The sequence below is a fragment of the Oncorhynchus mykiss genome, chromosome 30, assembly GCF_013265735.2.
Source record: "Oncorhynchus mykiss isolate Arlee chromosome 30, USDA_OmykA_1.1, whole genome shotgun sequence".
In the NCBI taxonomy this organism is placed as follows: Eukaryota; Metazoa; Chordata; class Actinopteri; order Salmoniformes; family Salmonidae; genus Oncorhynchus; species Oncorhynchus mykiss.
The window spans coordinates 21,779,258-21,802,127 of NC_050570.1; the positions used below are offsets into that span (position 1 = coordinate 21,779,258).

A 22,870-nucleotide genomic window follows, 5' to 3' on the forward strand; every position below is an offset into this window, starting at 1 on the left:
TTGACTTCACAGTGTCCCAGAACTTTTTGGAGTTGGAGCTACAGGATGCAAACTTCTGCCTGAAGAAGCTGGCCTTAGCTTTCCTGACTGACTGCGTGTATTGGTTCCGGACTTCCCTGAACAGTTGCATATCACGGGGACTATTCGATGCTATTGCAGTCCGCCACAGGATGTTTTTGTGCTGGTCGAGGGCAGTCAGGTTTGGGGTGAACCAAGGGCTGTATCTGTTCTTAGTTCTGCATTTTTTGAACGGAGCATGCTTATCTAAAATGGTGAGGAAGTTACTTTTAAAGAATGACCAGGCATCCTCAACTGACGGGATGAGGTCAATGTCCTTCCAGGATACCCGGGCCAGGTCGATTAGGAAGGCCTGCTCACAGAAGTGTTTTAGGGAGCGTTTGACAGTGATGAGGGGTGGTCGTTTGACTGCGGCTCCGTAGCGGATACAGGCAATGAGGCAGTGATCGCTGAGATCCTGGTTGAAGACAGCGGAGGTGTATTTGGAGGGCCAGTTGGTCAGGATGACGTCTATGAGGGTGCCCTTGTTTACAGCGTTAGGGTTGTACCTGGTGGGTTCCTTGATGATTTGTGTGAGATTGAGGGCATCTAGCTTAGATTGTGGGACTGCCGGGGTGTTAAGCATATCCCAGGTATCCTGAATATGTTTCCTTACCAGTATCTGCAAGAACATTGGCTAACGACCCAGTTCACTGCAATTTGTCTTCTTGTTTTGCCTGATATTTCTGCAGCACTTACGCCTCTGTATGACCCTAGCCTTGGCCCATTAACCACTATCTAAACCATGTCCACTGTCTCTGGCTGGGCAGGAATAAATTATTCCCCAAAGTAATAACTACTTTTAAACCTACAGATATCTGGATTAGTCTATTTCTTCTCCATCTGTTGGTACCAACCATTAGTTTGTGTGATTAACGGGGGCTGAGCTAGAGCGGTGTTTGTGAAACATTGGCGGATCCCAAATGGGCCCGGGTCTTTTTACAAAAGACATCTGTAGAGACCGAATGGTTTGATCTTACAACCCATTAAAAGCTATCTATGAAAAGTTGAGACTCTCACAAACACACACATGTAACAACTTTTGCTCTATGACAATCTACACAAGTCGATTGCTCTATCATAAGCTACACAATAGTTGTTAGAAGGTAAGGGGTTCTTCTACATAGAAGATCATAGAAGATCCAAGGACATATTGTCATTACAGTGCATTTGGAAAGTGTTCAGAAAAAAAAATCCCTGCTATGGGTAAATGCAGGTTTTAACTAATTAAACAACAAAGAATATAAACCACATGATCAGTCTGTGTGTAAAATAAAAAGTGGTTAATGTGAACCTAACTCACAACTAAAAAATGTAAAGAAAGCAATCCAATGTTATTTGTTGCCTAGACTTTACTGCAAATGACACTCAAGTCTTGAGAAAAAAACAATACACTAATATTGCAGCTAGCCATGACAGCCTTTATAATAGAACACTTGTGACCACACACACACACATCTAAATATTGCACTTGGGAAGTATAAATAGAATGAAACAAACAGACATTCTATTTTTGCTCTATTATAGTGGTCACTATAGACATTGATCAAATGCACAAGGCTACATGTGTGCAAAAATAAGTTCACTGAGTAAAAAAAATGTTTTAATCCCCCCACACACGTGTTACTGTCAAGTTCAACACAACAAAAACAATATCTTTGGTCAACACTACACATTATTACATTGTACACTTTTGCCTGTGGACATCTGTTCTTTGTTGGCATAATTGATCTCTTTCAGGCAGAGAGTATACCTGGCATACCCCTTTTTATCCACTGTATTGACAATGTGAGAAAGAGGGAAAGTGTGTGGTGTTCCTTTCACCTCTATAGTGGCATCCATCTTAAGCCAGGCCCAGCTCCAGCTACACTTGTAACAAGCAACGCCTCATTTTCACCTAATTATCTCATTCTGAAAAAAAATTAAGCACATAGAGGGAAAACATTAGTTCAGAGATAGTAGTTAACTAGCTAACAAACTAACATTTCACACAGATTGCCAGGGTCCAGTAAGCAACTGACGTGTTATAACTTGGAGGAATCGCAAGGAGTCGTATAACGTTACCAGTTAATACTATAGCGAATTGGTTGGTTACTAATGTTAACTCATCTGTCATTAGCTAGCTAACGTTAGCTGTCTGACATTATTAGCCAGCTAACTTTCACACCATAAACTCAATTATTTGATCAGTTGGCTAATGTTGCTCAACATTTCCCTGGCTAGCTAACGGATAATTCGATCCAGCTAGCAATATACTTAACAATGCTAACAATACTTGTTCCACCACACTTTCTCCCTCACCTCAAACTTTCCAAATGCCAGTTGTTTTCGGTTACAGTTCATGAAGTACACTTCATCACCTTCTCACCCCCGTCTCCGTGGTCAGGCTTCTCAACTACCTCTTCGGTATTGTTCAGGGGACGCGCTGCTGTACGTTAACTGGCAAACTGCCTTTCCACTCTCTCGCTATCTTTCCAGAGCGCGCGCTGATGCTGTAACTAGAAAATTGGTAGTCTCTTCTCTCTTCAGTCGCGTGCTGCCTTCTGTTGTTATGTGAACAATTTGCTGAGCCTTGGATACAGCCAGTATTGCTCCAAACGCACATCACTAGTCATCCAGCAGTCATCTCTAGTCATCCAGCAGTCATCACTAGTCATCCAGCAGTCATCCTTTGCTCCTTTCATCTTTCTCTCGATTCTGAATAGTCTCCCAGTCCCTGCCACTGACGTTCTAAGAACGTTCTAAGAAAGTTGCGTGATGGTCCCAAGGGAATGTTTGCTGCGGGACCTTTGTCTATATCCCTGTACCTTCCCAGGACGTAGCTGGGAACAATTTCACGACTTTCATTTTACTAGTCCTTAGGACTTTGCGTGATGATCCCAGGGAACATTCTCTGGGAGACCTTTATGTCGTTCCCTGTAAGTTAGCAGGACATCACTGAAGACAGGACGTTCTCGGGACTTTCATTTTACTAGTCCTTAGGACGTCGAGTGATGATCCAAAGTGATCTTTCTATAATAATAAATATATGCCATTTAGCAGACGCTTTTATCCTAAGAGATTTACAGTCATACATTTGACCTATGGGTGGTCACGGGAATCAAAGCCATAACCCTGGCATTTCAATTGCCATGCTACTACCACTCTTCGGGGGTCATCGTGTACTGTAGTTCCCTGTAAGTTACCAAGATGTCATGGAAGACCATGTCAGGGCGTTCTCAGGACTGACATTTTACTAGTCCTTAGGACGTTGTGGGATGGTCACAAGGGAACGTTCTCTAGGGGACCTTTTTCTAGTTCCCGGTTTGTCTCGTGGAGGTTTTAGCACGTTCTTGGGACGTTGTGTCATGGTCCCCATGATGTTTTTTTTGTTCCCGGTTGGTCCCAAGAATGTCCTGGAGGACGTTTTTAGCATGTTCTTGAGACATTGTGTCATGGTCCCCTGGAGGTTTTGTCTAGTTCCCGGTTTGTCTCAGGGATGTTTTTAGGACGACATTTGGACATTGGTCATGGTCCCCTGGAAGGTTTCTCTAGTTCCCAGTTGGTCCCGAGGACGTCCCTGAGGAGATTTTAGCATGTTCTTGAGACGTTGTGTCATGCTCCCCTTGAGGTTTTGTCTAGTTCCCGGATTGGTCCCGGGGATGTCCTGATGACTTTATGCGACCATTTCGTGACATCTTAATGACTCATTCTGCAGTGACACTGCCCATCCAACCTGACTTGAAAGGATCTGCAGAGAGGAATGGGAGAAACTCCCCAAATACAGGTGTGCCAAGCTTGTAGCGTCATACACAAGAAGACTTGAGGCTGTAATCGCTGCCAAAGGTGCTTCAATAAAGTACTGAGAAAAGGGTTTGAATACTAGTAAATGTGATATTTCATCTTTACTACATTTGGAAAAATGTAAAATAAATCAGTTTTTGCTTTGCCATTTTGGGGTATTGTGTGTAGATGGATAAAAATATATATATTTCTCATCAATTTTAGAGCAAGGCTCTAAGTAAACAGTCAAGGGGTCTGAATACTTTCCGAATGCACAGTAATTCAGAATACTACACCAGGAGTAGGCCTATAATTTTGCCCCAGAGGATCAATAGCTTATTTTTTTTAATTGCCTAGCTGTGGATTGTGTGTAGCCCAATCACAAGGAATACAGTCGGGAATGAGCGGCAAATCTGTCAGTGAACAGCATGCAGCCAAAACAGGCCTTTCGTAATATTTCAAATACAATCACAGGAAAATATATGTCTATAAGCTACCAAAATATTTGATCAACTTCCAAATAGTCCTATTGAGCAAACAGCATTGGTTTACAAAGTAAAACAAAAGAGAGATAGGCTTTTGGCACTTGAGTGCATCAGCCAGCCCTGCTGAGTGAGCGGCACATCATTGAGTTTATTCAGTGAAACTGGAAAGCTTTTTTAGGACTATAATTTCCTCCTCATATTGTATATGTCTCCACAAACCTAGGCCTAGGCTATTGGTGGATTCACGACGAGGTTGTTTTAATTGATCGCAGATTGTCAGTGCCAAAGTAGCCGGTCATTTCGATCATTTGTGCGGTATAAAAAAATGCAGTCATGTAAAATTATGTAGAATTGCATGCATTTTTCCTGGACCCTAGGCTAAAACCCCCCAAATAATCCCCATTTGTGCAACTTCTGCAACCACTTCTACACTACGGCAATATTCCACTATGCAAAAGCGGTGATAATTCATGCAAAGCTTTATTATAAAAGGTGATTATTTTTCATGCGTTCCAGTACCTCAGAGCCCCCCAGGTCACCTCTCTATTGAACTCACTTTTTGTTCCGGCACCTCCCAATTTACAAATGAAGCAATGCCTCTAGCCTACACACATTAGACCATCCTCTGCATCCATTATTACACTCATCCCATTAAGGCCCAACTTTAATGAGTCCTGGGGAACAAGTGACCTTCCCATACAGAACACATTTTACTCTCACGCATAACTGCTGCATTTCAGAATTTCTCCATTGATGCATTATTCTGGGAAAGACTCCCCTCGCCTTTGCTAGCACCAATTTAATTTCTTTGTAGTCTGTGCCAGCCAATTTCTCTGCAAGGCTCTCCATCTCCATCTCATGTGCTCATTTATGAGCTACACACAACCCCGATCAACTACAGTACAGATTTTTCCTTTCACTCCTGCTCACAACACATTTTACCACCTCCCCCTCTCGATATACACCATTATGTACTTTGGCCAACCTCAAGCACCTTTTCCAACACACAACATCAATTTGGGGGCTAATAAAGCATTTAGCATCAGTGCATGAAGCATTTAACTGTGCTAAACTACCACTTTAAATATGAAATAACAAATAAGCCGTGTTCATCAAACCTCGTCTCAGTAAATGCAGAGAGGAGAGAAAGGGAGAGAAAGGGAGAGATTTCTCCTTTTCACAGATCTTACAGTACATACAGTGCATTCAGAAAGTAGTCAGACCCCTCAACTTCTTCCACATTTTGTTACGTTAGTCATATTCTAAAATGTATTAAATAGTTTATTTTCCAGATTAATTTACACACAACAGCCTATGACAACCAAGCAAAAACCTGTTTTTCGACATTTTTGCACATTTATTACAAATGAAAAACTTAAATATCACATTTACATAAGTATTCAGACCTCTTACTCAGTACTTTGTTGAAGCACCTTTGGCAGCTATTACAGCCTCGAGTCTTCTTGGGTATGACGCTAGGAGCTTGGCAAACCTGATTTTGGGGAGTTTCTCCTATTCTTCTCTGCAGATCCTCTCAAGCTCTGTCAGGTTGATCAATGGATGATCAATGGAAAGAGGATGCACCTGAGCTCAATTGTGTCTCATAGCAAAGGGTCTGAATACTTGTAAATAAGGTATTTGTCAGGCGGTGAGTGTAGCTGGTGCATGAAGTCAGGCGCAGGAGAGCAGAGATGAGTGAACAACGCACTTTACTTAAGAAATAGCACAAAGTAACAATACCAATGTGCCCACAATAACAGTTGCCACAAAGCACAGGTGAAAACAGCACCTGGGGGAAAAAACAGCCAGAAACGTACCGACCTGAATAACAAACAATCACAGACAAAGAAATGGGGGAAACAGAGGGTTATATACATGACCAGTAATAGGGAAATGAAAACCAGGTGTGTGGAAAACATAGACAAAACCAACGGAAAATTAAAAGTGGATCGGTGACGTTGACCGCCGAGTGAAGCCCAAACAAGGAGAGGAACCAACTTCGGTGGAAGTCGTGACAGTATTTCAGTGTTTTGATAATTTATTTGACCTGTTTTCACTTTGCAAGTAGGGGGTATTGTGTGGAGATTAATGAGGAAAACAATTTATTGAATCAATTTTAGAATAAGGCTGAAACGTAACAAAATGTGGAAAAAGGAGTCTGAATACTTTCCAAATGCACTGTACACTAAGCCTGTCCCACTTCACATCCCAATCTGCCTGAGAGGGGAACCTTGTGTGTGTGTGTGTGTGTGTGTGTGTGTGTGTGTGTGTGTGTGTGTGTGTGTGTGTGTGTGTGTGTGTGTGTGTGTGTGTGTGTGTGTGTGTGTGTGTGTGTGTGTGTGTGTTGTGAGGAGACGTGAAAGTTGCTTCGAGGTAGCTGAAACAGCCTGCAATCTCATTGAGGCACCAGTAATCAGGTCCGTGTTAGACAACACGGGCCCTGACACCAGACTGCTTCTGTACCACAGAGTAGTCCAGGCCTGATAAGCAGCACAACGGTAACTAGTGCTTGTGGCTTCAGAACATATCATCAACAAGGCTATGTAAATATCTTTTACCACTACAGGGATCTCCGCCGGTGTTATAGATGGCTGCAACAAACAACGCTGATACATTTGGACTTAGTTGCCTCCCAGCAGCAGTTAAGAGGAAATAATTAATACAGGGCCTTTATTAACATCAAAACAAAAACTTAAAAGCCCCACTTAGAAATAATTAAATGAAATCATGTTGTTTATCGATGACTTTCCAGTGCATAGCTAATGTAGTAGATATGCTGCCTGAGCATGCAGGCTCTCACATGATACCTCATTCTCCTGAGTGGCCTAGAACCACTTTCAGAGATAATCCAAAGCAAGTTTAAAAATGGAGGAGGAGAAGAAGAGAGCTGGATGCAACGGAGAGCATCCAGCTCTTTTCTTCTCCTCCTCGCTCAAGCTTCACCTTGAGAGTGACTGGTGATCTACAAAACTGATTCTGGTGATCAAAATCCTGTTACAATTAATCAGTGAAGTTCTCCACTGACACCTCCATGATTTGGGACTGACAGAGGAGAGCTCCTGCTAAATTACTGTCCTTACATCACCATACCCAACAGGACGAATGATGAAAATATTTCTAATACGCTGGAACAAAGCAAATGTTTTATTTTTTGTTTTTCATCAGAAAATAGTGATTTCATGCTGACGTGAGTGAACCGAAAGAGAGGAAAGGCTGGTTAACAGTGTGCATTAGAAAGCAGGCTGGAGAACGAGGCATTGCAAATAATCAACCTCTATTGTCTAATTGGGATTCCAGTGGTGACGCAGCGGGCCATACCATTCAGAACTCTGGGAAAGGAATAAAGAAGAAAACAGACCCAATCCAGTATGCTTTGATTTCTCATAACAATATTTGCAACAAAAACATGATGTCTAAACTGGTACAGGAAGACAAAAACTAGGAACTGTCTAAAACAATACAAAGCAGTCGCAGGACTCTCCGATGTCAAGTGAAAACATTGCCAAAATTCCATCGCAAAATAAAAGCTCGCTCTACCTTAGGTGTCACCTAATGGACTGGCCTGAATTCACTCTGACAGCAACAATGTGCAAAGAATAGGATTTTAGAAAACCAAAACGAGCAATTCATGAACCCCTGTCCTTGATACTATAAAAGCTACAAGGTTAAGCACTGAGAATGAAAAATCCTTTACTATATTCCATAAAACTATTATGAGGCCATGCAAGAATTTAACATATATTATTTATCTCAGATTTTACTTTGACCTACTTCAAAATTATATGCAGTGCAATATAATGGTATGAAGCTAAATGCAAAGACTGATACAAAGATAGATAAGACTGCTTTACAGAAGATGCAAACAATGCACATCTTCATTCACAGAATGACTATGATGACTTTCACTGGTGCTCACCCAGCGGGCAACATTTAGAATGGGACATCATAATAACGTGACATTCTTTTTGTTTGTTGGGTAATATGGTGTATCCCCTCCCCTTCCCTGTTATGCTGATTGCATTGGTACCAATCAACGCTGTTGGTGGAACCGATCACACAACCCTGAGATATCAAAATGGTATTATTTATTTCAACATTACTGGAAGACTGTGCAACACACATAACACGTCAAGGGCAAGGTAGATTTTGTGGGTTTTTAGACCCTTATGTACAGTTGAAGTCGGAAGTTCACATACACTTAGGTTGGAATCATTAAAACTTGTTTTTCAACCACTCCACAAATTTCTTGTTAACAAACTAGAGTTTTGGCAGGTCGGTTAGGACATCGACTTTGTGCATGACAAGTCATTTTTCCAACAACTGTTTACAGACAGATTATTTCACTTGTAATTCACTGTATAACAATTCCAGTGGGTCAGAAGTTCACATACACTAAATTGACTGTGCCTTTAAACCGCTTGGAAAATTCCAGAAGTGCAAATCAATCCCAGAACAACAGCAAAGGACCTTGTGAAGATGCTGGAGGAAATAGGTACAAAAGTATCTATATCCACAGTAAAACGAGTCCTATATCGACATAACCTGAAAGGCCGCTAAGCAAGGAAGAAGCCACTGCTCCAAAACCGCCATAAAAAAGCCAGACTACGGTTTGCGAATGCACATGGGGACAAAGATCGTACTTTTTGGAGAAATGTCCTCTGGTCTGTTGAAACAAATATAGAACTGTTTGGCCATAATGGCCATCGTTATGTTTGGAGGAAAAAGGGAGAGATTGCAGCATCATGTTGTGGTGGTGCTTTGCTGCAGGAAGGACTGGTGCACTTCACAAAATAGATGGCATCATGAGGTAGGAAACTTATGTGGACATATTGAAGCAACATCTCAAGACATCAGTCAGAAAGTTAAAGCTTGGTCGCAGATGAGTCTTCCAAATGGACAATGACCCCAAGCATACCTCCAAAGTTGTGGCAAAATGGCTTAAGGACAACAAAGTCAAGGTATTGGAGTGGCCATCACAAAGCCCTGACCTCAATCCTATAGAAAATTTGTGGGCAGAACTGAAAAAGCATTTGCGAGCAAGGAGGCCTTACAATCCTGACTCAGTTACACCAGCTCTGTCAGGAGGAATGGGCCAAAATTCATCCAACTTATTGTGGGAACCTTGTGGAAGGCTACACGAAACGTTTGACCCAAGTTAAACAATTTAAAGGCAATGCTACCAAATACTAATTGAGTGTATGTAAACTTCTGACCCACTAGGAATGTGATGAAAGAAATAAAAGCTGAAATAAATCAATTACTCTCCTATTATTCTGACATTACACATTCTTAAAATGAAGTGGGGATCCTAACTGACCTAAGGCAGGGCATTTTTTTAAAGTTTTGGTCCCCTAAAATGGACTATGTACAAAAAATGCTGTAATTTCTAAACGGTTCACTCGACCGTCTGGACTTTAACCTCATTGTCACTCTATAATTTCAAATCCAAAGTGCTGGAGTACAGAGCCAAAACAACAACAATTGTCACTGTCCCAATACTTTTGGAGCTCACTGTACAGTAGCTCCACTGTTTATAGCAGCAGTATGGACTCAAGTGCTGCACCTCTCAAATAACATAATTTAAAAAATGAAATCCAATGGGAGAGTCAGGTGCAATGACAGGTCAAAGGAATGAGCTCCATTCAATAGCGGTTACCGTCGCGTCATCAAACAAGCACATCTAAAACAGAACATGTTTCCTCAGCAGAAAAGGACCTCTTTCGATAGACCTACAGTAAGTGGATCAAAGCTCTATGGACTCGGTCTAGATTCAGAAGAGAGAAGAGTGAGTTGTTCCGAGAGCAGGAAGGAGTTTCCAGGGAGAACAATCTCTGGAAAGTTATAGGAAGCCTTGTAAAACTTGTCCAATACCATATCTTTGGTTCCTCCATTCTTTTTCTTAATATAGCGCTGATTAAATGGGGTATTATGAAGTAATCCACCCTATCTAACATCTCATTTGAGCACTGGTGAATTAGGCACAAATCAAAACATTAGTCAAATCTTACAATGTCAAAGGTCCATATTTGTTATTGTTACTACAAAAAGAAATGAGTGACTGATTGGACTAATGAGCCAAATCGGTGTTCAAATCCTGCTAGTGCTCTGAAGCAGTGTATTTCTCTTTCTTTTCATCTCAAAAGTGTTATTACAGAGTGTTGTGCCATTCCCTCAGGCCTGAGCAGGCCTGATAGGGCCCTGCAGAGAGAGGGTAAGAATGGTTTAAGGTGCCCTGTAATCTGGGAGAATAGTGGAATTACACCACAGCAATGTAAAAGCATTCTCTGAATTGAACCGTCTGGTCAGCATTCTTCAGATCCTCCCTCTCTAAGGACCACTAATGTCACCCACAACACCCATCAACCAGCCGTAGAACCACTAACCAGAAGCATGTGAGGTTATTACAACTCCAGAGCTCATTGTTGAAGGCCATCGGCCATGATTCATGTGGAAATTGCATCACAGTTGCATCTTATCAAATCAAACAAATGTATTTATAAAGCCCTTTTCACATCAGCAGATGTCAAAGTGCTGTACAGAAACCCAGCCTAAAACCCCAAACAGCAAGCAATGCAAATTACATGTAGTAGCTAGAGTCATATTCCTAATGTATGTGGTATATTCATGCACTTGACAGAATGTAGGTTGAATTAACCTCTACTTTCTATTGAAGTCCTCACTTCCTCCTTGATGACAACCTTGGCCATGTATACATTTTCATACTTGTGGAAGTACTGCTTTGCTATAAAGACCCCAACCATGATGGTTATTCACATACTACTGAATAAATCCACAGTGCTGTGTGTCACCCTCACACCTGCAGTGAGGTGAGAGAAAAAGGAGCAGAATATATATACAGCACCAGTCAAAAGTTGACACACTTACTCATTCAAGGGTTGTTCTTTATTTTTACTATTTTCTACATTGTACAATAATAGCAGTGAGAAAATATTCTGCTTCGTTCTCTCTCTCACCTCACTGAGGGTGCACACACACACTATATGACAAAAAGTATGTGGACACCTGCTCGTCGAACGTCTCATTCCAAAATGTTGGGTGAAGGGTTGCTACTTTGAAGGACCTCAAATATTTGTTTAACACTTTTTTGGTTACTACATGATTCCATATATGTTATTTCATAGTTTATGTCTTCACCGTTTTTCTACAATGTAGAAAATAGTTTAAAAAAAACACAAAAAACAACAACCCTGGAACAAGTAGGTGCGTCCAAACTTTTGACTGGTAGTGTAGATAACACCCACACTCATTCATACTAACACACGCACGCACACATACACTCACATACAGTGCATTCGGAAAGTATTCAGACCCCTTGACTTTTTGTCATTATGGGGTATTGTGTGTAGATTAATGAGGAAAAAACAAACAATTTAATCAACTAGAATAAGGCTTTAACGTAACAAAATGTAGAAAAGGGGAAGGAACACTTTCCCGAATGCACTGTATGCTGCTGCTACTCTGTTTATCATATATCCTGATGCCTACTCACATTTCCCTTGTTTTTTATATTTCTACTGATTACTGCATTGTTGGGGAAGAGCAAGCAAAAATGACAATTCACTGCACTTGTGCACGTGACAATAAAAACATTCAACTTGATGTGCACTTAATGACACGTGATTCAAAAGGTAGATATTCTTGATGTAAAATGTTTTATTGATATAGAAAATGAAATGCCACCTGTAAGAAAAGAGTAAACCGGCATTTTTACAACCATTGGGAGATTCTGGACATAGTGACAAACAGAAATAATATCAGTAGATGTTTATTACCCTCCAAACATTCTACATCAAGCTTACAGAAGCAACAGTTCCTAAATCCAAGGTATTAACAGCATATTAAGAGAATAGGTGAATCATCCAAGTGTGTCTGCATGCAAGAGTTTGTATTAGTGTTATATAATGAAGCACCTTTTCAATAAATATGACAGGCTGATGTTTAGCCAACAAGGTCAAATAATTTATTTTTACCCCACATTAATATTTTTTTTATTAAATCTTTTCATTTTCACAGATGCTCTTATCCAGAGCAACTTACTGTAGTGAGTGCATACATCTTCATACTTTTATACTGGTCCCTCATGGGAATTGAACCCACAACCCTGGTGTTGTAAGTGCCAGGCTCTACCAACTGAGCTACATGGGACTAGAGGATCAGATATTTAATAACAAACATACTCCATCAAAACGACAAAGAAGCCATGAAAATCATGCAAAGTTATGGTTGTACAGAGTGTAAAAGGCGTTGTATGGTCAATCAGAGGTCTGCAATGGCCGTGCAGCATTTACGATGATACGGCCTCTGCAGAAATCAGGGCATTCATACATACATCTTGAGCATCGTGGAGCAGAGCAGAGCTGTTGAGCAGAGCTGTTGTGAAGGAAGTTGTCAAGGAATTGAGTTTGTGTTTATGCAGGACCTCCCGCACCTACCTACCGTCAACCAATCATGTCAATGTGGAGCTATAAGGAGCCCTCCGCACTGTTACAACATTTGGGAGGCGCACAGAGATGCGTTACGGAGCTCAATTTAGCCTCAGCAATTGCGTCACACCCTCCATACAGAGCCTCCGGACACATTTTCGGCTCAAGCACAAATTGGATTTTATCCAAGATAATGGTGTTCAGTTCATCATACCTATTCTTTGCTTTGAAAAAAAAGAGTGAACAGCTGGTAATAAAGCTTAATGAAACATGCAGAATGGGATGTGTTTCAATTGTGAGCTCTGACAATTAATGCATTAGCTCATTCCTTTTGTGACATGTGCAGGTCATTTTCTATGAACCTATATCAGCAGGAATGAAATTAAATGAAATTAGGTCTATGTCTATCTAAAATTTTACGATTTAGAACAGAATTGGTTTTTAATGCAGTATTGGAATGAGTTCTTCAAAATAAGTTAACATGAGCCAGAAACTGAAGCTAGCACATCAGTCTCACTACACCTTCGGGAGTGCAAAAGGAGATAGCATTCACTTTAGGTACAACAAGGTAGTGTACAGTACAGCCTTACCTACTACAGTAAGCATTCATGTAGGGTTAAAACACATTGTGAACTCAATAGCATCAGTTGACTGCAGCTTTATAAAATTACACATCTGTTTGGGTCTTCAGGCACATGATGAGTAGACATAATATAATGATTGACTAGTTGTGTTGTTGTCCTGAGATCTACCTCAGAGGCTATTATCTGCCATCCTCATCTCCCTTTTGTCCTCTAGCCAAGCCTGGCCAATGGCAACCCTGATGAGACACAAATCAAAGCTGACTGCTGCTTGCCCTGTCTGTCCACTCAGACTACACACTTCTGTCAGCTGCCTGTTAGCACATGGTTAGCTACTCTTTATACATTCAGCATAAATGTACAACATACTGTACATTAGTCTTGCTTGGCCAGACTTACAGAACAAAGAGGCCAGGTCTAATTTGACGAGAAGACAAGATGTGCATTGATCAAATTGTATGATTCTTAAAATGCAACTTCAGACTTTGTCAGCTTAACAAGTTGCTATGGGTCTTCCTAGGATATCAGTGGCCCTTCAGATTCAGAATATAAAAACACACAGAGAGATAGGAGTTTTTATTACTCGTCATCTCCAGTCAATTTCCGTCATTTCTATAGTTGAGATAATGGAACCCAAAAGGCAGGAATACTTTTACTCGCTAATGTGGGAACTCATACTAGAATAAAAAAGCCAGTAGATTCATACAAAAAACATTGTCCTTTCAGACAGGCAGAATAAGGCACAGAGCCAGGATGAACCCATGGCTATACAAGCCAGCCAAAGCCTACCATTTCTAATTTTGCACTTCATATACTGGATCAATAGTTGAGAATTATTGGAAAGGGGAATGGGAAAAAGCAAATTCCTCAAGTGATACAGTCCATGTTGCTTCATGGTGCCATAATTATTAGGAGTAATAGGCTAGGTTGTTACAAAACATCAGACATCAGGTTTCTTGTTTTCAAGCCTGAGGGGAAAAGTGATCTGTTTGTTTTTGTCCCAGAAATAATGTAAAGTCCATTCTTTCTACACTACTGTTCTTCGTGGCCGAGGTCCAGGTAATGCAAATGCAATGCCACATAATCATAGAGGTGAGACCTTACACAGGAAGTGCATTTAATACTGCTCAATGCAGCAGTTTGCCTCTCTCAATTCAATTCAATTCAAGGACTTTATTGGCATGGGAAACACATGTTAACATTGCCAAAGCAAAAGTGCCAAAGCAAGTGAAATAGATAATAAACAAAAGTGAAATTAACAATAACAATTGACAGTAAACATTACACTCACAGAAGGTCCAAAAAAAATAGACATTTAAAATGTCATCATGTCTATCTATATACAGTGTTGTAACGATGTGCAAATAGTTCAATTACAAAAGGAAAAATAAATCAACTTATATATGGGTTGTATTTACAATGGTGTTTGTTTCTTCACTGGTTGCCATTTTCTTGTGGCAACAGGTCACAAATCTTGCTGCTGTGATAGCACACTGCTATTTCACCCAGTGTGTAATCTAAGGGAAATATGTGTCTCTAATATGGTCATACATATGGCAGGAGGTTAGGAAGTGCAGTTCCGTTTCCACCTCATTTTGTGGGCAGTGTGAACATAGCCTGTCTACTCGAGAGCCAGGTCTGCATACGTCGGCCTTTCTCAAGAGCAAGGCTATGCTCACTGAGTCTTTACATAGTCAAAGCTTTCCTTCATTTTTGGTCAGTCACAGTGGTCATGTATTCTGCCACTGTGTACTCTCTGTTTAGGGCCAATTAGCAATCTAGTTTGCTCTGTTTTTCTGTTAATTCTTTTCAATGTGTCAAGTAATTATCTTTTTGTTTTCTCATGATTTGGTTGGGTCTAATTGTGTTGCTGTCCTGGGGCTCTATGAGGTCTGTTTGTGAACAGAGCCCCAGGACCAGCTTGCTTAGGGGACTCTTCTCCAGGTTCTCTCTGTGTAGGTGATGGCTTTGTTATGGAAGGTTTGGGAATCTCTTCCCTTTAGGTGGTTGTAGAATTTAACAGCTCTTTCTGAATTTTGATAATTAGCGGGTATCGGTCTAATTCAGCCCTGCATGCATTATTTGGTGTTTTACGTTGTACACGGAGGATACTTTTTGCAGAATTCTGCATGCAGAGTCTCAATTTGGTGTTTTTCCCCATTTTGTAAATTCTTGGTTGGTGATTCAAGTATTGTTAGCCAGATCCTAATTGGTATGTCGAATTGTATGTTCCTTTTAATGGTATAGAAGGCCCTTCTTGCCTTGTCTCTCAGTTCGTTCACAGCTTTGTGGAAGTTACCTGCGGCGCTGATGTTTAGGCTGTATAGTTTTGTGTGTGCTCTAGGGCAACGGTGTCTCTCTCTCTCTCTTTCTGCCGCTCTCCTTACCACACACTGCATATGAATGAATGCAATTAGACATGGCCGACTGGCACCCTGATCCCCAATGCAGGCTGGTAGGGATATTTACCACACTCACAACAGCTCTTTACCACTTTAAGCAAAATCAATTGAGATTATGCTGTGAGAAATATGCAGTGCTTCTGCAGTCAGCACAAGTTGCAAAGGGATACAGATTGTAATCGCTGGCTCTCTTTTCTTATCCACTCTGAGTTATCCATTGAGTTTTACAGATTAGAATAGACTCAACACACCTTAAAACTACTCAGCAGGAGGAAACAATATCCTAAAGGCTTTATTAACAGGGGGTGTTTATAGTGGATAAAGGAAGTTAAATGGTAGAATATGGCCCAATGCTTGTAAACCCATGAAGAGCATTTTGTGACTTGCTCGACAGTAAAACTTACCATCCTTTGTGACTAATATCTAAATGCCTCCATATTATTTAATGCAATGAAGTGAACAACTGTCAGGCAGGCAGTAATAAATTAAAATAGAGGAGCTATTCCCCTCAATGTGTACACTCTGACATTGGAAAAGAGGCAGTCAATTTATTCAAGTCATTACAGTATATTGTCCTCTCAATCAGTATCTTTTCATTGAAATGTCTAATAAAACACAGCCTACTGTACAGATGTAGGATCTTATTTTGAGCCAGTTTGCTACGGCAGGAAAATAATCCTGCATCAACAGGACATCTGAATTGTTATATGGATTATAATTCATGGATATTTTTTGTAGAGGTTGATACATTATACGTTAGGGCAAATACAGTCTGATATTTTAAAGTAGAATTTACAAACTTCTGAAGCCTTTTTAAACTTAGAATACACTACAAGTTTGCATTTCCTGCCAAACAGAAACATTCTCATCAACAAAATAGTGATCAAATTAAGATCCTACATCTGTATATTGCGAGTAGAAAGACAGACATTACAGCAACTTATGTTGCTTAGTTACAAGACAAACTACAGATGATTAAATGCTACTAGCAATAGAAACCCAAACCGTATCAAAACTGGATAATAACACAAATGCCTCATCTTGAACCTGATGGTGACAATTAAATCATCAGAAGGACAGATATTAGCGCAAGCGTATTGCTATATCCTCTGTTATATCTGCAATGCAATAGTTATACCCCACTGGTAAACCCCTCCATGTTAGAGCCAGACACAGGAAGCTATATTTCCAGAGAGCATCTGATGAGCTCAACATTGGGTTATAGGAGATAAGGATTTGACCTGGATTCTGCAATGCCTCATCTCCAAGCCAACAGTGGGGTTCCCTTGGCAACTCAAAGCAGACACACCATAAGGTAATTAAGAAGGAATAGCATGTTTGGCAGATTCTGAAATTTGTCTTTAAGAGGTAGTGGGAGTGGCAGAACACACACCGATTTGGACATATTATGTGACACTTTCTGGTAATATGTTGTGGTTGAGGCGGCTGTCCAGACAGGGGCCGGGTGGATGGGTAGATGGTAGATGAGCTGCCCTTGGCGACAGGCCCCATGGCTCTCCCAGAGCGGCTGGCAGGGATCCAGGGGAATCAGGCCTGCCTGCCCTGCCTGGCTCCTCTCCTCTCTGCTACTGAAGAGAGACCCCATTAATCTCCTGCCAGCGCCAGGGCCCATCATACAAACATCACTCCCCTTACACTGTCACTCCCAAATGTTGTGCTGCAGTCAGGCCTGATCCATTCCCATGGCAGTGCTTATGGGAGACACCACCATCGCCGCCACATCGAATCTCCTCCGTGCAATCCCACGGCAGGCCCGGGAGAGTAAAGTCTCCTGCCCATATGACTAACAATCAAACCACTCTCCACTTTAAGCTGGCCGCTCCCATCAGTGAACAGAAAATCAACTGCGGTGTAGATACCACACCAATTTTGACAACTGACTCCTATTAGCATCTATCAAGGCAAAAAAATAAAGTAGAGAGTGAAGAGGAACTGAGAATAGATACTGTAGGATAAAATAGGTCCAAGGCTGTAACTGTATTCTCTCTGTAATATTGATTTCCTCTTCAGTTTTGACTCCAGAGTTGCATTTGTTGCCCTGGTATCTTGCTTCAGCAATGAACACACAGACTGGTGGGGAGGAGGGAAGTAAAATATCTGAGAAGAATACTGTTGGTAGAAATATATTGTATTTATTTGCAAAATGAAATGGCTGACATTTTCAGTGTGGCAGATGGACTTGTCAGTGAAATATTATGAATAAGATACTGCATGTAAGGAAGCACAGACAGCAGCTGCCCATGACCATGGACAGATGCCATACCAAAGAACACCTTTTCCACTGTGTTCATATCTTTTCATTTTTTACAAGTCTAAATATAGTTCTGAAGTCCTCTAAACTTCAGAACTATATTTAGACTTGTAAAATATGAAAAGATGGTAATTAATTTGTCATTAGCAGTTGTTAAACTAACAGCAACTCTACAAATTTACAATTCATTAACACACAAAAATAAAACACATTTATGTTAATTGATGAAACCCACATATAGGGTTATGGCCGGGGGCTTAACCAAGTTGAAGATAATTTGATTATTTCCGCTTCCACTGCAGTTGTTTTAAGAGCACTAAAGTGTAATTACGAAAGGTTGAGATATATTAAAACCCCTAAAAGTCTAAGCACTTGGGATGGGGGGTGGGGGTGGGGGGGGGTTCTACTAGGCTAACATATGGAATTGTTTTAAGATGGTCATACCATGGATGATTTTGCCATTTGAGTTAGAATTTTAGGACCCCTGTAGGTATAAAATATATACACATATTATTTGATAAATCATTGAATTTGGCCTGTACTGCTATAGCCCATAGAAACACATTGAACAACACATTCATAAATGGAAAAACAGACATTCCTTATTATTTAATTTGTGACTAAGGTTTTGAAGTGACTGTCCCATATCTAGGAGATATAAGAAAGCTCAGGAATTATTATTTTATTTTTTTTACAGATATTTAACTCCTTTTTTGGGAGGGCACAAAACTACTTCCAGTACCGGGTTACCTTCAGATGAGTCCCGTGACACTTGACACAGGGGGTTGTAGAACCAATTGGAGACCTCCATTGCGTTTGTGAGAGTCCCCCTTTCCATAATAGGGTCATATTAAACAGAAGTTGGCTCATCGGCTGTACCGACTTCAGAAAAGTCCCATGGGGCACAGAGAACACCATCGTGTTCGTGAGAGCCTCATCTTTCCATAGTTTGTAGGCCAAACCGTTCGGACGCTACAGTGCGGATGGCCGACATAGGTGGATGCGGTTAATTGAGACGAAGCCCATGAGAGATATCTCTAGCTTAAACAGGCAGATTTTTATGGGGATTTTTATATTATGTTAATTAGACTGATGCACGGGTGCGTTAATCAACTCTTAACGGGAAAGACCTGTTGTCAACTTTGAATGGCTAGCTAACTTTAATAGTGCAGCCTGGAGCAGTTAGCTGCTGCCTCTCTGCCACAGTGAAGTGACTATTAACTGGCAGGTTGAGCTTTCATCTGCTCCCTTCAAAGGCACAAAATGTGAACAGTACCTGCTTACTAATGAGAATGGAAGACAGCTTTCAACCAGTAGCAGCAAAAATATGAACCAAATGAAAAATTAAACACCTTGGTCAAACATATGCAAAAAGGAAGCTGTCAATGGCAAATTAAGCTGTATCCTTGACTGGACCTCTAAACAGATACATTCCCATAAATTGCAACATGATTTAGACACAAGCTAACCTGCATCATGGCAATGCATTATCAGTTCGAGTGACCTAATTACACCACTCATTAAACAGCAGGCAATTCATGACCTTCTCAATAATTGATCAATTTAAGAAACAGTTGATTGGATTGAGATTGGATTGTACTAATGGACTACTAATAGACAAATATGCTTCCTTTTGGGGAGGGGGGAGATAGATATATATATATCTATGTGAAAAATAGTACTTTTTATGAATATTGCTAGCTAAAACAGAATACCATCATGGATACCATTTTTATGTATCTGAGTCCCATATGAAGAAAATCAGAGGTAGTTTCACGAGCCAATTCTAACTAGCATTATAGCAATGACTGGAAGGATACAGGGACAGTTAGCATGCTAGCTCTTCCAGTTCTCTAGTGAAGTAGATAAATGGCTTCATTTTTTAGATTTTTTATAGAACATTTTCGGGATTGAAAAACTATTTCAGTGACAACTTAAACAACCAAAACCATATTTGAGAACTAACAATCAAATAAAAAGCTAGAAAGTCAGGGATAATTGAAAATTCCAAAAACTGGGCATTCAGGACCCATGTACATTGATGTTATAATGTTTGAGCAGTGGAAGACAGCATTAACCATGGCAAAATGCATATAATTGCTGGAAATCAGCTTCAAATCTGCAAAATGTTCTCTCAGCTCAATGGAGAATTATTCATTGAATTGCAGAAAATGTACTTTTTAGAGGCAACATTTTCTCTCCTCCGCCATGATACCTTTACCTTCGTAGCTAATAGGCTATGTTAGTTTTCACTTCCTCTTCTAATGGACTATTAATTTTAAAATCTATTAATTTTGAAATGGTTTACTTCTACTTGCAATTCAAATTCACCTTATGATAACACAACACAGGTTTGCCTGGGCGGGGGTCCCTGCCTGGGCGGGGGTCCCTGCCCGGGCAAGAAAAGTTCAAAAAAACCTGTTCTAAGATGAGCAGGGTTCACCTTGAATATCTCTGATACCAGAGGCACAATTATGTCAATCATGTATATCAGGGACAAGTAGCAAGCCTGATGTCACCTATACTGTAGGTTAACGAAAAACAAATAATGGGTATATTTAATTCTAATATAAATACAACCAAGTCTTTATCAAACTTGAGTCCCAACTAAAGGAAATTATGCCTGTTTGTAACATAATATTCTCAATTAAGACACACTACTTCACTTGAATTAATCATATCTGCCTGAGGTGAATGCAGATCACTGCCAGCCTATATGTGAAATGTGTACATCATCTTCCAATTTTTTTAATCAAATGGTAACATTTGTGATCAATTGAGTGAGCTACAATATTTAATTAATTATGTCATTGCTCACTATACAATTTCCTATTGATGGCAAGGCTATACAGCATTAACAATACAATTGTTACTTACGTTGTAGATGTGAGTAATTGTCCATTGGATTGTTTTACAGCATTTCTTTGATTCCAATTGTAATTCCAACACCGGGCCGTAGCCTTCTATAGCAGGTCTATGCAGGGGTCAGTAGCCTATTCAAGGAGCATCGAACCATGGTCCGGTGTTGGTTTGCCTTCCAGGGGCAAGGAATGAACGGGTCTCTTCCAAGACAGAACAAATGAGCGTCCACATGCTGACCATATACGCTAGACTGTTAACAAATCATACAATTGTATTCCAATTCAAAGAGCAGATTTCAGGAGATGATAGGCTATTGATCAAGCTACTACGGGTATGCGCTTTATATCATTGTAAACCGATAGATGACCACCCAGCAATTGATCCCCATACTTTTATCAAAGTGTTCAAGTTCATAATGCAATTCTAATCTTCCTTACGCATAGGCTACAATCCCGTTTAGGCGAGGTGCACATACACCGCAAAAAGAACCGGGCTGAGGCTGATTAGGGTTTGATAAATTACGCTCATTGGGTGATTCCGTCATCGAATTTCGAGACAAGCACGGGTTAATTCCTCTGTCCTCATCGATGTCCTTCTTGGTGAGGTTACTGGAGGACTACTTACGAACGAAATAAAACGAGCGTTTCCTCTCCTTGCATCGATATGAGAGGAGACGAAACGGGGACGCAAGAGGAGTGGTCTGCGTGCATACGCGCGTGAGTGAAGTGCGCGGCAAGGGAAAAACTGAGTTAGGATAAAACCTGATTAAACCGTTCATAAAACTAGAACTCCACTCCACTTTGACCACTGCTCCACCGCCATCTAGAATCGATAGAGCCTGCCATATACTATACTGTATTATATTTGGATAAAACCCTTCCATGTCGATGTTAACGAACAGTATAGCCAACTTTCAGGGAACTAAACGTCCACTAATGAGGTTTAACACAGTATTTTTCAGCCTATTATTGCATATTGCTTTCACCCTTTATCTTCCAGATATAAATTTGGGCAAGCAATCTCAGCACTCTCCATATTAAACACACAGAGGAATGGTGAGCACTCTGACCATATTTGGCTTTATTAGAAATCTGCTGCATCTGTATGGAAAACTGGATTGAGGTCCAGTTACCTGTTGTTATACCTACAGTCGATGTCAGAAGTTTACATACACCTTAGACAAATACATTTCAACTCTGTTTTTCACAATTCCTGACATTTAATCCTAGTAAGAATTCTCTTTTTTAGGTCAGTTAGGATCACCACTTTATTTTAAGAACGTGAAATGTCAGAATAATAGTAGAGTGATTTATTTAATCTTTTATTTGTTTCATCTCATTCCCAGTGGGTCAGAAGTTTACATACACTCATACACTTGGTAGCATTGCCTTTAAATTGTTTAACTTGGGTCAAACGTTTTGGGTAGCCTTCCACAAGCTTCCCGTAATAAGTTGGGTGAATTTTGGCCCATTCCTCTTGACAGAGCTGGTGTAACTGAGTCAGCTTTGTAGGCCTCCTTGCACGCACATGCTTTTTCAGTTCTGCCCACACATTTACTATAGGATTGAGGTCGGGGCTTTGTGATGGCCACTCCAATACCTTGACTTTGTTGTCGTTAAGCAATTTTGCCACAACCTTGGAGGTATGCTTGGGGTCAATGTCCATTTGGAAGGCCCATTTGCGACCAAGCTTTAACTTCCTGACTGATGTCTTGAGATGTTGGTTCAATATATCCACAATTTTCCTACCTTTTGATGCCATCTATTTTGTGAAGTGCACCAGTCCCTCCTGCAGCAAAGCATCCCAACAACATGATGCTGCCACCACGTGCTTCACGGTTGGGATGGTGTTCTTCAGCTTGCAATCTCCCCCCTTTTCCTCCAAACCTAACGATGGTCAGTATGGCCAAACAGTTCTATTTAGGTTTCATCAGACCAGAGGACATTTCTCCAAAAAGTACAATCTTTGTCCCCATGTGCAGTTGAAAACCATAGTCTGGCTTTTT

The 22,870-nt window shown here is 40.6% G+C and overlaps 1 protein-coding gene across 5 annotated transcripts in view; it reads right to left on the bottom strand.

The window, feature by feature from the left end:
* LOC110521548 (leucine-rich repeat-containing protein 7) overlaps nucleotides 1–21,560 on the bottom strand; it is a 133,619-nt gene extending 112,059 nt beyond the window's left edge. For all 5 annotated transcript variants that reach the window (XM_036968959.1, XM_021599153.2, XM_021599155.2 and 2 more), the window contains exon 1: nucleotides 20,881–21,560. In XM_036968959.1, the coding sequence (XP_036824854.1) occupies nucleotides 20,881–20,905 (25 nt within the window). In that variant the 5' untranslated portion in view covers nucleotides 20,906–21,560. The remainder of the gene's footprint in view (nucleotides 1–20,880) is intronic.
* Between the last annotated feature and the right edge of the window lie 1,310 nt (nucleotides 21,561–22,870).